The 14,128-nt window shown below is 38.9% G+C and overlaps 1 protein-coding gene across 2 annotated transcripts in view; it reads left to right on the top strand.

Moving 5' to 3' along the window:
- QSER1 (glutamine and serine rich 1) overlaps positions 1-12,830 on the top strand; it is a 76,832-nt gene extending 64,002 nt beyond the window's left edge. Inside the window, exons 11-13 of one of the 2 annotated variants that reach the window (XM_019551520.1) lie at positions 1,377-1,529; positions 3,383-3,478; positions 9,264-12,830. In XM_019551520.1, the coding sequence (XP_019407065.1) occupies positions 1,377-1,529; positions 3,383-3,478; positions 9,264-9,404 (390 nt within the window). In that variant the 3' untranslated portion in view covers positions 9,405-12,830. The remainder of the gene's footprint in view (positions 1-1,376; positions 1,530-3,382; positions 3,479-9,263) is intronic. The other variant, XM_019551521.1, reaches the window with a different exon arrangement.
- The last annotated feature ends 1,298 nt before the right edge of the window (positions 12,831-14,128 follow it).

The raw sequence follows: 14,128 nt of genomic DNA, 5'->3' as shown, positions 1-14,128 counted from the left end.
GCCCTTTGGGCAGGGGGCTGGACTTGATGATCTCCCAAGGTCCCTTCCAGCCCTAATGTCTATGAAATCTATGAAATAGTTCAGAAGCAGATTTGTAAGGAGGGGAAGAGAAAGTTGTGGGTTATTGTACTGTTGTTGGAAGCTGGCTGGCAGGATTGGACTTCCTGGCCCCCCCTAGCACTTCTGACTTTCCTGCCAAAAGAGTTGTTTGACTTGCTATGGAAAAAGCTTAGAAAGTAGATTGTCTCTTGTCTCCTTTCCCAGCAGGGGTTTAAGAGGGGACTGGTACAACAGTCTTAATCCCTTCCTCTTGCTGTATTAACACAATGAGGTATATATAATACAAAAGTTACTGGATAAAATCAGGTGGCCTATATTAGGAAGAAAATCAGACCAGGTGATTTATTACATTTCCTTCTGGCTTCTAAGAAAGCCCTGACCTGCTCTATCTACAGACAGCAGAGAGAGTCAAGCTGGTCATAGTCCAGCAGTAGTGAAACTGGTAGCATCACCTGTATGTCCATCTCCAGTATTCCAGCTCCAGTATTCTGGAGCATCCTTGTTATTCTGTTATCTGCTTATCTCCTGTTGGGGAAGGGAGGTTTAAGCATTAGTGCCATTTCTTCCCTTCTCAGTTCTGGAGAACTGAGTTCAGTTAATTCACAGAATATTCATTATAAAGCAGAACCATTAATAAAGTGCAAGTATTGGGCTCCTGTTCCCACTGTTACTGTCAAATAAAAGTTTATTTCTGAAGTATTCCAGACTAGTATTGGATAAGAGATTTTTTTAAAGAAATGGGCATGTTACATTTTTGGAAGTTTAGTTTTACTTTTTGAGAAACTAGTCTTTCTTACCAGAACTAAAGTACATGGCTAACAATCAGGAGATTGGTGATCTGAATTTTGTTTTGGGCTTTAGATGCTTATAGTGTGAAACTAAGGCATGTGGCTGTAAAAGCTCTGTGCTTGAATTTTGTCAGTTTTCAAAAGAGGAAGATAATGCTTCCCTAATTCACAGATATGATAAAGCCATTTTACTGATATTTCTGAAACACTCAGGCCTTCATCCTAAATTGCTTTTTGGATTTCTGACTCATTTATTTTATTAGTGAAGGTCTCAAAATTTGCTGCTAAACTTTTGTGAAGGGATCTGATCCTCTGAAGACATAATAGCTAGTCAAAAACAAGTTTATTATTTATTTGATAGCTAAACGATCTTATTCCTAAATCATTTTAGGAATAGCGTATTTTTTACATGTTAAAATTAACTTGGAGACTAATTCATCAGTTTTTAAGAAATCTGAATAATTGATAAGTTCTCTTTTGGTAGAATTCTTAAAGTCATAATCCTTTTTATTTCTGTGCTGTTTTAAGAATGCTTTGGAAAACTTTCCTGAACTGACAGTAATCACTCGTGATTCTAAATCAAAAAGTGGAGGAGCTGCTATTTCTAAAATTAAAATGAATGGGAAAGCTTACAACAAGAAAACACTGAGGGCTTCTAAATCAACCACTAAGCTAGCACAGGTAAATATTTAAAATGGTCTTTACTTTTGTGATCATATTTCTAACATGATACAAAATGATTCCAAAATGATTTTTTGTTGATACATTTATAGTCTGAATTCATGAAAAAATAAAATCTTTACTGAATTTGTCAAAAATATTATAATTTAATAAAGTTTTAAAATTTGATTTGAAACTGCATGTTTAATCACCTGAAAGGAATGACCCAGTTCCTTTCAGTTTTCAAGAATACTGATTATTGCATTCTAATAGATCAGCAAAATAGAATGTGTACATTATAATAACATTTCAGACCACTAGTTCTTGAATAGAATTGTTAACTTATTTAAAAAGGACATATTTAGAGCCAAACCATGGTCTCTGCTGCAAATCTGTATGAGAAATTAAGGGGACATGAGGCAACTTCTTATACCATGCCAGGTATTCGCACTGCAAGCAGCCATAGGAAACAGTCTCCTTTAAGTGCTACTTCCTTCCAGCATGGGTGGCAAGGAAAGGGCAGAGAGAAGAAAGGGACTTGGCTTCTCTCCCTTTCACTGGTATGATACACCAAGACAGGCTAGGCAAAGGTCTTTTGCATCCCCTCACCTCTTTCCACCAGTCAGGAGAGTGGTGGGGGTCAGGAGGAGAATGAACTGACACCAGATTCTGATATTACGAATAAGAAGCTATTTTATATTCTGCTGGGGTGGCACGACTATTGCATGCTCCTACAGGGGGCTTATGGCAAAGTCACTATTCAGTTCTTACCACTGGTACCTACCAATGCTTAAACAATGATGAATACTTTGTAGAAACTATTAGACACCGTAGAGAAAAATATTACCTTTAGAGGAAATACACATTTTAAGAAATTTTGCAGGCCATGTATTTAAACTGTTAAATGTTTTTGTCCTACCTTTTCACTTACCTTCACTGACAGAAATTGGATTGCATATCTAATTGCTAAAAGAATAAATTTAGGAAGCTGGAAAAATATGTGTGACTCATGACTTTACCAGGACAGTCTTAAGTGGATTTTATGGACACAAATCCACGTGTACTCTTAGCTAATCACAGTAAATTCTGGAGATGCCATCAACCAGCAAATATATAACAGGGTTTTTTTCTTGCCAAAGTTACAAGTTATTGGAGCAATTTATGTAAGTTCTTTTCACTCTTCTAATACAAAATATGCCTTCTCCTTTCCAAAAAACTGTATCAGATTGGCAGATGAAGTGAATCAGAAAGCTGCATCTTCTGCTGCTAACGAAGATCACAATAATTCTTGAAAAATGACCATTTAATTCCTCCGGGTAATGAAAATAATGGAAGAAAATGGTCAAACCCAACTTTAATAAGGAAGATAACTTTATATTGAAAACAAACTAGGGCGAGGTAATACTAAATTTTTCTGCAAGAATGTTTAACATAGTTTTCTACTTTGTCAGGGAATATCTAAAGCAGTGATTCTTGCAGTGCCTTGAGATCCATTTATGGTTGCTGCTGTGTGATATTAACACAGTTAGGTGTGCAAACACCTATACATGATTCACAAGATAAACCCAGAGATTTTAATTTGGAATCCATACTGTCAAATTCATTCCAACCTGTTGTGGTCTTTGAGTTTTTTGAAACAAAAGAATTGCTCTAGTATTTTTCCATAGTAAAAAAATGAATGAAAGCTAAAAGGTGGCATTTTCCAAGAGGTACTTTGAGTCTAAAAAGATTGAGAACCACCGATCTAAAGTTATTTTCTATTTCTGAATTGCTAAAACTGGCATTAATCTATTGGCAATAAAAAGTCTAATATTCAATGAATTTTTCTTTCAACTAATATCATTAATGTCTAAAAATAACTATTTTCTCTGCAGGAGTTTACAGTTGATCCAGAAAAAATACAGTTGTACTCTCTGTATCACTCACTCCATCATTACAAATACCACATATATCTGACATGTAAAGAAGAGGTGAGTATTGTTCTGCTGCTTATTTATTTTACATTATTTTAGACTCATTGCAAACCAGTACAGAAAGTTAAATTGTCTATAAATAACTTATCAAAACATCAATGTGAGGCAGCAAATTTGTTTTTCTGACTTTAACATCAAAGAAAATGATGATTCTGTTGAAACTAAACAACTTTTTTAAAACTAATACAGTGTAATCAATAGTTAACCTTCATGGATTATCCTAGTCATCTGCACCAAAATGTCTGTTAAGATGAGCAGTGTCACCAGTGGTACTGGTAGTGGCTCCGTAGTTAAGGCACTCTTTATGTTTGCACTTAAAGCAGGATAACACTTTTTTTCTTTTACATTTTAAAATAAGTGAATTTTCTCTGTGAAATGCTAACTTCTATAAAGGAAACATTTTAAAACGCCTATTTCTCAATAGTCTGTTTTTCTTTAATTCCTGTGGTTAAATTATCAGTTGCCACAAATAGCAAATTTCTCTCATGCTGCTTGTTCCTCACTTTTCAACATTTTTTTTTTCAACATTTTTTTTCTTGCATATTAGCATATACATGTTCTGGTAACATTTTGAACTAGGCCACTTTTGATTATTGTATATTAAACACAAACAGGCTTGATTTAACTTTGAGTGACTCTCCACACAGATTTCACTCTTAGTGCATGTGTATCTCATAAATATAAAAGAAGTGTCTGCTGGGGCTTGGTCTGTGCCATCTAGGCAGCAACCCTATCAGTGACCATTTCTGAGAGACCATAAGAAGCACTGTTCCAGTGACTAGAGCCCATTCCCCTCCATGCAGCTTTCCCTAAGACTTTGCCTTTGGCAAATCTTAGGGCACAGAGGAGTCCTATACCAAACCTGAAGCCAGCACCAAAAGTCTGCCCATGTATTAAGACTGCACTGAGAGAGGCCATGGAGCTCTGTATTAAGTCCCTGGCCTTCATCAAAGACTAGACCAAGTATATCCACCAAACCAGTCTTTGTCACCGGCCACCCAGTAGTATGTTATATTGCCTAACACTGAGGCTAAGTACGGACATTCGAAAAGCCTGAGCCTGAATCAGTTAAATCTTTGCAGGTTAGTCTAACCTGTGTAGATTAAACTGGAAAGCAAGTGAATAAATACTTACTTTTTATTCCATAAGTGCAGGCACATGCCTGCAGTGGCTCGAGCCAGAAGTTATGGGATGCTAAAGCGAGCCCTTGGCTGGAAAGGAACTGAGCTGAGGGGGGTGTGGCCAGATGCCCAGCAGGCTGAGTATGATTGGGGGGGGGTTTAAACCCTCACTCTGGCCTGCATGATCCCCAGTCAGGGTGTGCCTACAGGGGATGGGGGAAGCAGCCCCAGCCAGGCATTTCCCACCCTCTTCGCCACTTAAGCAGCAGGGGCATGGCCAACCCTGGCAGCAGCCACAAGTGAATGGGAAAACAGAAGGAGGTTTAATTCCCCCCCCCCCCAACCCCTTGTCCCACAGCCACAGACCCCAGCTGGGGTCTGCCTGGCCAGGGTAGAGCAGCCTGTGTCAGGATTGCTCCCCTCCCCCTCCATGGGGTGGGGGCATGGCCAGATGCCAACCGGAATGGCCCCTTGAGGTGAAGGGGACAGGGAAGGAGGTTTATTCACCATCCCTCTTCCCCCCTCCCCCCCGGGAACCTTAGCTGGGGTCTGCCTAGCTGGCGGTGACTGGCAGAGGTGGTGGCTGGGGCTGGCAAACCCCTGCTGCAGTCTCTTGGGGGAGGAGGGGATGGAGGAGGGAATAAACCCCCTCCCTGCCCCCTTTGCCTCAGGGGGCCGTGGCAGCTGGGCATCTGGCCATGCTTCTACCCCTGCCACTACAGCAGCAAAAGGGGTTGAGGGTTCCTGACACAGGATGGTCTGCCCCAGCCAGGCAAACCGCATTTTGGGTCTCTGCTGGTGGGACAGGGAGTACAGGAGGGAATTAAGCCTCCCTCTGGCCCCCATTTGCTTGAAGCTGCTGCCAGGGCTGGCCACACACCCCACCACTCAAACGGCAAGTGGAATGAAATGCCTGATGGGCTGCTGTGCCCCTGCCTGGCAGACTCTGGCTGGGATCTGTGCTGGTGGGACAGGGGAGGGAGCTGGGAATAAACCCCTTCCCTACACCCTTTGCCTTAGGGGAGCTGGTGTCTGCCGCTGCTCCAGCTAGAGAGCAGAGGTGTGGGGCCAGCCCTGCTCTGCTGGAGCAGACGGCATAGCCCAGCCCAGGGCTGCAGAGCGCGCTGAAATGCTGGCGGACTCTGATTTAACTTAAACCAGGAAGGAGTCTGGGACAGAAGTTCAGTAAACTGATTTGACCTCAATCAGTTAAGTCTGATTGTACATTCAACCAGGTTTATCTCAGACCGGTTTTGGCTATTTTGAAACTGGTTTATGTGCACTGAGCTTCTGTTCTGTTTCAGGTTTAAACCGGTTTCTGATAACTTAAACCAGTTTATGTATAACTTCTATCCCTAGCCTGAAAGCCCTTTCACCTGGTCCAGTCCCACCCCTATTTGAGCAACTCCAGGAAGTTAATACAGAGTATCCCTTGGAATTTTTGCTGAGCGAACACAACAGAGGCCTTGGACAGATGTACATTTGAAGTGCTCCAAGTTCCACTCCAATTTGGAACACTTCAGGCCATGGACAAACATGAAGCTCCCTGCTGTACTTGCCAGGGTGCTTCAGCATCATTGTGACAGAATACAGCAGCATGCTTTCCAGACGGTGGGTGTAACTTGGTCTTTCAGCTATGTCCTCCTCTACTCCACAGCCACTAAGCAGTTTCCAGAGACCAGAAAAAATCATGCCAAACCAAACTAATCTTCTTCCTCACTAAAATAAAAAGTTGGTTTGATGAAAGGAATGCAGTGGACATGGTGTAGTTGGACTTTCTAAAGGCTTTTGATAGAAGTCCCACACAACATTCATGTAAGAGCACTGAAGAAATGTGGACTAGACCAAATTGCTATAAGATGGATAGATCATTGGCTTGGTAACTGCAAACAGCGGTAATTATAAATGAATCAGTTTCAGAATGGCGAGTGGTTCTTTAGGGGTTTACAATCCTTTCCAATTTCATGCATTTGCAAACTTGATCAAGCAGCTTTCTATTCTGACATCCAAATCATTAATAAACATGTGAGTGGGGTTCTTTAGGGGTTTGGCACAACTCACATGTTTATTAATGATTTGGATGTCAGAATAGAGAGCTGCTTGATCAAGTTTGCAAATGCATGAAATTGGAAAGGATTGTAAACACTTTGGAAGATAGGAATAGAATTCAGAAGGATCTTGATGCATTAGGAAGCTACGCTGGAGACAACAGGATGAAATTCAGTGCAGACAGATGTAAGGTGCTACACCTAAGGAAAAGTAGTCAAAAGCACAAATACAGAATGAGAAAGAACTGTAACATCAAGAAGGAGATTTGTCAGGGGGGGTTCTATCATAAACTCAACATGAATATGTTATATAGTTGCATAAAATGCAATTTTGTGCTGCATCCAAGGGAATATTAAGTGCAAGACTTGAGAAATGATATTGCCATTCTGCTCAGCCCTGGTAAGCTCTCATCTAGAGTATTGTGTGGAGTTCTGGGCTCTTAATTTGAAAAAGAATGTTGAGAAGTTAGAAAGGGTCCAGAGGTTGGTGACAAAATGATAAAGGGGTTGGAAGGCAAGCCATACAAGGAAAGGCTGAGAGAATAAGGCATGTTTAGCTTAGAGAAAAGGTGATTAAAGGGGGACATGATAGCAGTCTTCAAATATCTGAAAGGCTGCCATAAAGAAGAGGGAGAACATCTGTTTTCCCTTGCTGCTGAGGTTGGAACACAATGTTATGGCTTTAAATTGTAGCAAATTAGATTTAGATTAGATATCAGGAAAAAAACTTCTTTACTGTTAGAACATTAAGGGAGCAGAATAGACTGCACAAGGAACTTCATTAGAGGTTTTCAAAAAGAGGATGCATAAGCATTGAGCAAGGATGTTTTAAGAGTAACATTCCGCTATTTGTGCAGGAGGTTGGACCAGGTGACTGTAAGTCCCTTTCAAATACATGATTAGATAGATATATTCATACATATAAATATATGGTCTCAGAAACCAATGGCTGGATTTTTCACCCTTTCCCGGGATCCATGCACCTAACTGCAGGTGTTGGCTGGATGATTACTGCCCCACTGCAATACGTGATGTCTTAATTCACAGTGAAAAACCCTTGACAAGGATAAGATCATACATAGCCAAATGGAAGAGGCTTCCTGTCTGGGCAGTGCAACATCTGCTCCGTCTTTGAAACAGTCAGGACTATCTGTTAATTTAGTTTGGGCACATTTGCCAGCATTATCTACTAATCAGCCTCCAGTTCAGTTCAGGATATGGTCTTCCCAATCCAGCTCTATCCCAGTTCTTAAAGGGACTCAATTTATTAACTATAGGTCCTTCACAATGTAATGTCCACTAGTTCATTAGTTCTGTCTTTCCCTACATTAGGGAATTGCACTGATGAATCCTTTGTCTACAGTGCTGTCTTTACCAGCCATTAATGAAAACTGCTTTCTAGGTGGCCGTAATTTGGACAGAATTTGAGAGATCCAATGCCTTATGGCAGGCCCACCAAGTTACAGGCTTTCACAGAGAAAAGTATCAGTCAGGCCAAACTGGAGTTTACTGCCCCCAGTGGTCTGTGATGGGGCTGTGCGAAGCTTCAGTCACTGATTTGATTTGGAGGAGATTTGGCCCAGTTCAGCAGCTGAATCCCCTGTGCACATGGCGGTGGACCAGAAGTAGTTCCAGTCCACTTCTGGGTGTGCGCCGGGAACCTCCTCCCTCCCCCCACTCAGCGACTGGTGCCTCCTGGGTCTGGTGCCTCCTGGGGGCACCTGGGGGCCCCCCACCCAGCCGATTGAGCTGGGGGAGCGCAGGGGGGGATCTGCCACCGAGTGCACAGGGAACCCCCCCCACACGCTCCTGTCCAATGCTCCATGCGCCCCACCCTCCCTGTGTTCACAAGCTGCGCCGGGTACCTTGAGGTACATAGAGAAAACATAATGCTGTGTCTAGCTGAATCACTGATTCTCTGAATTGGAATTGAATTGGATTCAGCTGAATTGAATAGGGACAGTGATCCAAATCAACAAATCAAATACTGCCCGCTTCACCCATCCCTCATCCCTGATTCGCATGTCAGCCACTCTTGTCATCTCCCATTTCTTCCTGATATTTTTTTCTCTCTCCATTTGAACCAGAAGCACCACACTTTTGATGTTATAAGGTCATTATCTTCTTATTTAAACAGAATCAACCTATTTGGAGGTACACTCATTTTCTTTGTGGTTTTTCACAGAGACTAAATTGGCCTGGACTGTGTTAAAATTTGTCAGAAACTAGCTTAGAAGGACCCACTTGGATAGGTTAGGGTCTGTTCCACCCATGCCCTGGTGGCTTTTGTGACCTGTCTGTTAAGTGCTCCTATATTGGAAACATGGAGTCTTTTATGCTAATGACTTCCTAGCTGTGTTCTGTGCAAACTCCTGGTGAGGACAGGTCAGGTGGCAGGGTTATAAGTGTTACGTTCTGTGTCTGAGCCACCTTCAGGGACCAATTCGGTGATCTCTTTGTGATCTTTATATTAAATGTATTGTGACTAAAACAATTATTTAAAAAAAACAAAACATGAAATACTACTTTTTTGACAGATTAAGGATTTGTATTCTAAATATTTAAATGTGTACTATTGTCAGGCTAATGTGTGTCTTTTTATCTTTTAAATAGATTTCTTCCGTTCAGAAAAAGAGTGCAGATCTAGGACAGGAGGAAATCGTCCAGCTGTGCATGAAAAATATAAAATGGGTGGAGGATCTTTTTGAAAAATTTGGCGAACTTTTGAATCGTGTCCAGCAGAAATGTTTATAATATTTTTTTTTTCCCCCCCCCCCAAATCTCACGTTTTTCTACAGCACTAACTTGATGGAACAGAAAGCTCAGAGTGAGGCTCTGATTACTCTTATAATGCCAGACTACGTGCTTATTCATAGGGATTTCTTTTCTCTTTTGGAACTTTGTGCCTTGGCTCTAGCTAAGGAAAAGTGACGCTGCCAAGGAAATTAGTCCTTTAGAGATGGAACTAAACAAACATAACCACATTTTTAACCTGCAAATGATTTTTATATTTTGTAAACTATTGGGTAACTTTAGTTTTATTTTCAAAAATGTTTTTTGACAAACGATAAAGCATGCACTAAGTATAGTTTTTTCTTTATTGCTTTGGAGATAACACTTAATACTGTGGCTTTTTCTGACTGAACACCAGAAAAAGTCAGGGTTGGGGTAAACTAATATTTGCATTTCTGTCTGGCCACCAAATTTAGAGTATTGTACATTTTGTAAACAGAGCTGATGTGACATCAAATTCTGTATACAAATATTGCCATCATAAAATTCAGAAATGTCATTATGCTTTATGGACTCCTTTTACTATTAATCATGTTCAGGATGCTGGACATGGAGTTGGTGCAATCCTATGACTGCTTTTTGTGTCAAATTATATTGTAATGAAAGACAATGACCTTAACTATTTTCCCTGTTTTGAAGAAAAATATTTTCCTTTATACTGTGTTTTTTTTTTCTTTTGGAAAAAAAATCAATTGTACATTTTATCTCACTAATAGTTGTATTTTTCACAGAGGAAATATTGTGGTTAAAATTGTTTCATGTACCTTTGTAATACACTTTCCATTGTTTTCAGTAAATCCTATTCATTTATATGTTGATTTTCATATTGTAAACTATATATCTTGAGGTAACCCTTTTTGTTTATACAGGTTTGCTTCAGTGTTAACCAGAATAATGCATACTATAGACTAGTTTTGCTTTAAGTGTAGTTGTGTTAGACACTGCAGTAATTTTCTGATACGTGAAAATAAATTTCTTACTAAACTAGTACATGATTAATTGAGAGTTTAAATGAAGAGCTACTACACTTTTTTATCATTTTGTCAACAAAGATTAATAATTGATTAGACTATATGCAGTGTTAAACACAGCTTACATAGTTATTTTTAGATTTAGCAGTGACCAGAGCTGTTCTCTTTTTGGTGCCTTTCAGATCTTCAAAAATACATTTTTTTTAAGCTGTTTTTCATTCTAACTGTTAGCAGTGCCACTAGTCACACTCAGACTATGAATGTAATAGACTCAAAACAGTAGAACGTTTTCTTTAATTCTGCCAACAGAATGCCTTACTTCAGTCATTCAAAATGTGTATACTGCTGGGGTCCTAAGGAAATAAGAAATGTCAGTTCTTCCTTCAGATAATGTAGAAAAAATATTCATCCCTTTATCTTTTTGCTGCCACTTAGTGCCTTAATTTCAGCCAGGAAAGCAGGGTTTACCATTCAGTAGCCAAATTAGATACGTTTGAGGTTCAGAGTGATCTGTTTTTCCATTTTTTTTTCTGTTTTGGTTCTGTTTAGCTATTAATATATTCCTTATACCATAGAATTATATAAAACATAATGAAGGGATGTGAAAATGGAACTATTTCATCTCAAGTAATCAAATTAGGGGTTCAAAAAGAATAAGGTAGAGTATTTTAATTGATAGCATTTAGATTCTTATTGGATAGTGACCATATTTTCAAAGCTCTTTATCTTATTAAAAGCAATAATTCTCCTTTATATTTGTGAACTGACTGGAATGGAAGTGGGTAAATGCCCCTTGCCTATTTAAAAGCCTTTTCATACTTCATCTGTTGTAAAATGGCAGTTTACCAGCAAATCAACTGAGACATTGGCTGCTTCTGGGCCTATCATAATCAAGAGGGTTGATATGAATTTTGATTGAAAAAGAACAGAAGGTTAGAAGTACATGCATGTAATTTGCTCTTTCAGTGAACAGGAGGGAATTGAGGTGTTGGGGATAGTGGGAGAACCGCCATTTTTTTTGTGCAGTAATGAATCTTTTAAGATATGCTTCTTCCTCTTCCTGATTTTAAAGTTCGACTTGTACTGATACCAATCAGTGAAGTGACAGACACCAACCAAGACTGGTCATTTAAAATCTGTTAATTTAAATGGGACTATTAAGTATATAGAGATTTACCTGGTGTATCCTTTAATCTGTAGGTTTAAAAATAAATATGGGAAATAGTATGGCTGGCTCCCTGATTATGTAGTGAAGTGCTAGTCAGAATTTGTTAGCTACAGGTCCTTCACAATTTTACAAGGAAGTAGCAAATGAGGATAAGCTTCTCTTCATTTTAATAACTTAAGATGTTTCTACTTCTGTACTTTCTGTAGAAGTCTGAATGGAAGTTTAGGAGACCAATCACTTTAGACCAAGCCCCAAACTAAGCCCTCAGACTACTGGAAATCATAGTGGCTTTTTGGGTAACTGGCTTTATAAAAGCCAGGTACATTTAAACAAAAAGAAATTAGATGGACATCATGTTATTGTTTGCATTGTTAGGGAGGAGACTTCACTCAAGCTCATTCCCCAGGTCATTAGACCAAGTATTCCACCTATAGATGATAGGGTGTACGTTGCATTGCTTGAAAACAATCAGTCCAACGTAGTAAAGAGTAATATAAAGGGGTTCTATTCCATTCTTGGCTAGAATGATGGTAGCTGGATTATTAGGGTATCAAGCCAGGATATATTACAAATCTGGAAAAACTGTAAGGGTTCAATGGACCATTAAGTAAGAATAAAACTTACTGGGAACTGAAGAGGAATTTTTATACTGAAGCAAACTTAGAAAAAATGTCAATGTAAAATCGTTTTTTTTCCACAAGTATCCTGCTTTGCTCTGTTGCATTTCAGATTACTGTGGTTGGATAAGAGTAAATTCTGCATCACATCCCAATCATCTTTCTTCCTTGATACAGCGGTGAAGTCCTACTGTCTTAACATCTTTTACCAATGGAAATTCAGCATTAACTTGACTGCAAAAACAACTAGAAGAAAAGATGTGCTAGGAAGTAACAAAACCCTCTTTAGACATTTCACTATATAGCAACTAGAGAAACTAATGAAATTCAATGTGTGGTAATTGAATAAGACTTTACTTCTAGCCCTTTGGCTCCCAGCATATTAGCAGTCTCTCTCTTGCTCTCCCTTCCTCCCCCATCCCCTCTATTTTTTCACTGAAATACAGTATTTCTGTAAAGACAGGTTCTTTCCAGGCTGCTATTTCCAAAGTTTTGCTAGTAAAAGGCAGAAAATAAAAAGGTGTTGAAAAAACTCTCTGAAAAAAGCTACAGGCTTCAGAGCCTCTACAATCCTATGACCTGTATCATATTTATATATTGTTTAAATGATATACTTTAAAAAAAAAAAAAAGGAAAATCTTTCAATCTGTCTTCCAATAAATGCTTTCCATAGGGGATATATATTTTAAATATTATTTAAATATTTGCAACTATTTAAAACATTGAAAAATAAAAAGCTAAGCGTATCATCGCAAAATGTCAGTGTGTATTCACTTCTGATTTTGTTGGCAGCACCTGACATTTTGTTTTCACCCTGTCACATGCCTGTGCAAACACAGTGCACACTTTGCCATATCTTATTGTTTAAGTTAGTATTAACATGTCATTGTTAACAAATGCATGTTTCTGCATATCTCCTTGACATATGGCAAAAATGAGGTTAGGGCTAATAAGAGACACTTTATGCATTTCTAGTCCAGATTTTCAGCTGGTCCATAATATGATGTATGGAAATGTGAAAAAGGACACAATTTTGTACCATTCATTTGATGTTATTAACTAAACCCATTAAAATGAACACACTTTTTAAACAAAAACCTCATAATGCTCAGTTTTTTATTATTATTAATGCAACAAAACTTGAAAAGCCAGACTGTTGAAAAAATTGGCATGTTTGAGACAAACTGCTTTCTGATCTCTTACCTATTATGAGCAAGTCTCCAAATCCAATGTAATGTTTCATTATACTTTTTTCAGTTTGGATACCATGTTAATTTGAACTGATGTTTTTAAAATGAAAATTTGCTGTGCTTTTCTTTCCAAATGTTTTTAAATTTATTTTCACTGTACAACTATTAAGATAGTTACTAAATGTATACAAAATGAGAAGACAGGCATTCTGGACACTGGTAAAATAAGACTGTATTTCCTCCCTCATGCACTTGGTTTTAAATTTCTTATACATGTTGCACCAAAAATAATATTGCTAGAGATTTTCTTTTGCAATTAGGATGAAGTATCCAAATTATTCACGTGTGTGTATGTATATAATTGTTTTTCCCACAGAGGGGAATTTAATGTCACACAGGTTTTGACTTCAGGCAAGTAGCCATATTCTGCACTTTCTTTAGCCCCTGTGAGCAGAAATAGGTGGGTCTCGAGTCTTGGAAAGCCTTTATGAAAGGACTGGGCATCTGAACTGCTTTCCTACTCCTGTGGCACCCTAGGTCTGGAAGGACTCCAGTTTCCACAGAGTTCTTCATTACTACAGTCCTTCAAACATTCTTTGGGAGGCAATGCTTATATAAATCTTCACTGCAGTGGAGGGATCTGAATATATTAATGTCACATTCAAATGCAATTAAGTGTATTTCATAGATTTCATAGATTTCATAGACATTAGGGCTGGAAGGGACCTCGGGAGATCAT

Source organism: Crocodylus porosus, unplaced genomic scaffold (assembly GCF_001723895.1).
Source record: "Crocodylus porosus isolate Cpor-Errol unplaced genomic scaffold, CroPor_comp1, whole genome shotgun sequence".
In the NCBI taxonomy this organism is placed as follows: domain Eukaryota; kingdom Metazoa; phylum Chordata; order Crocodylia; family Crocodylidae; genus Crocodylus; species Crocodylus porosus.
The sequence above is the reverse complement of the archived record's forward strand: the minus strand, read 5'-3'. Positions and strand labels throughout refer to the sequence as shown.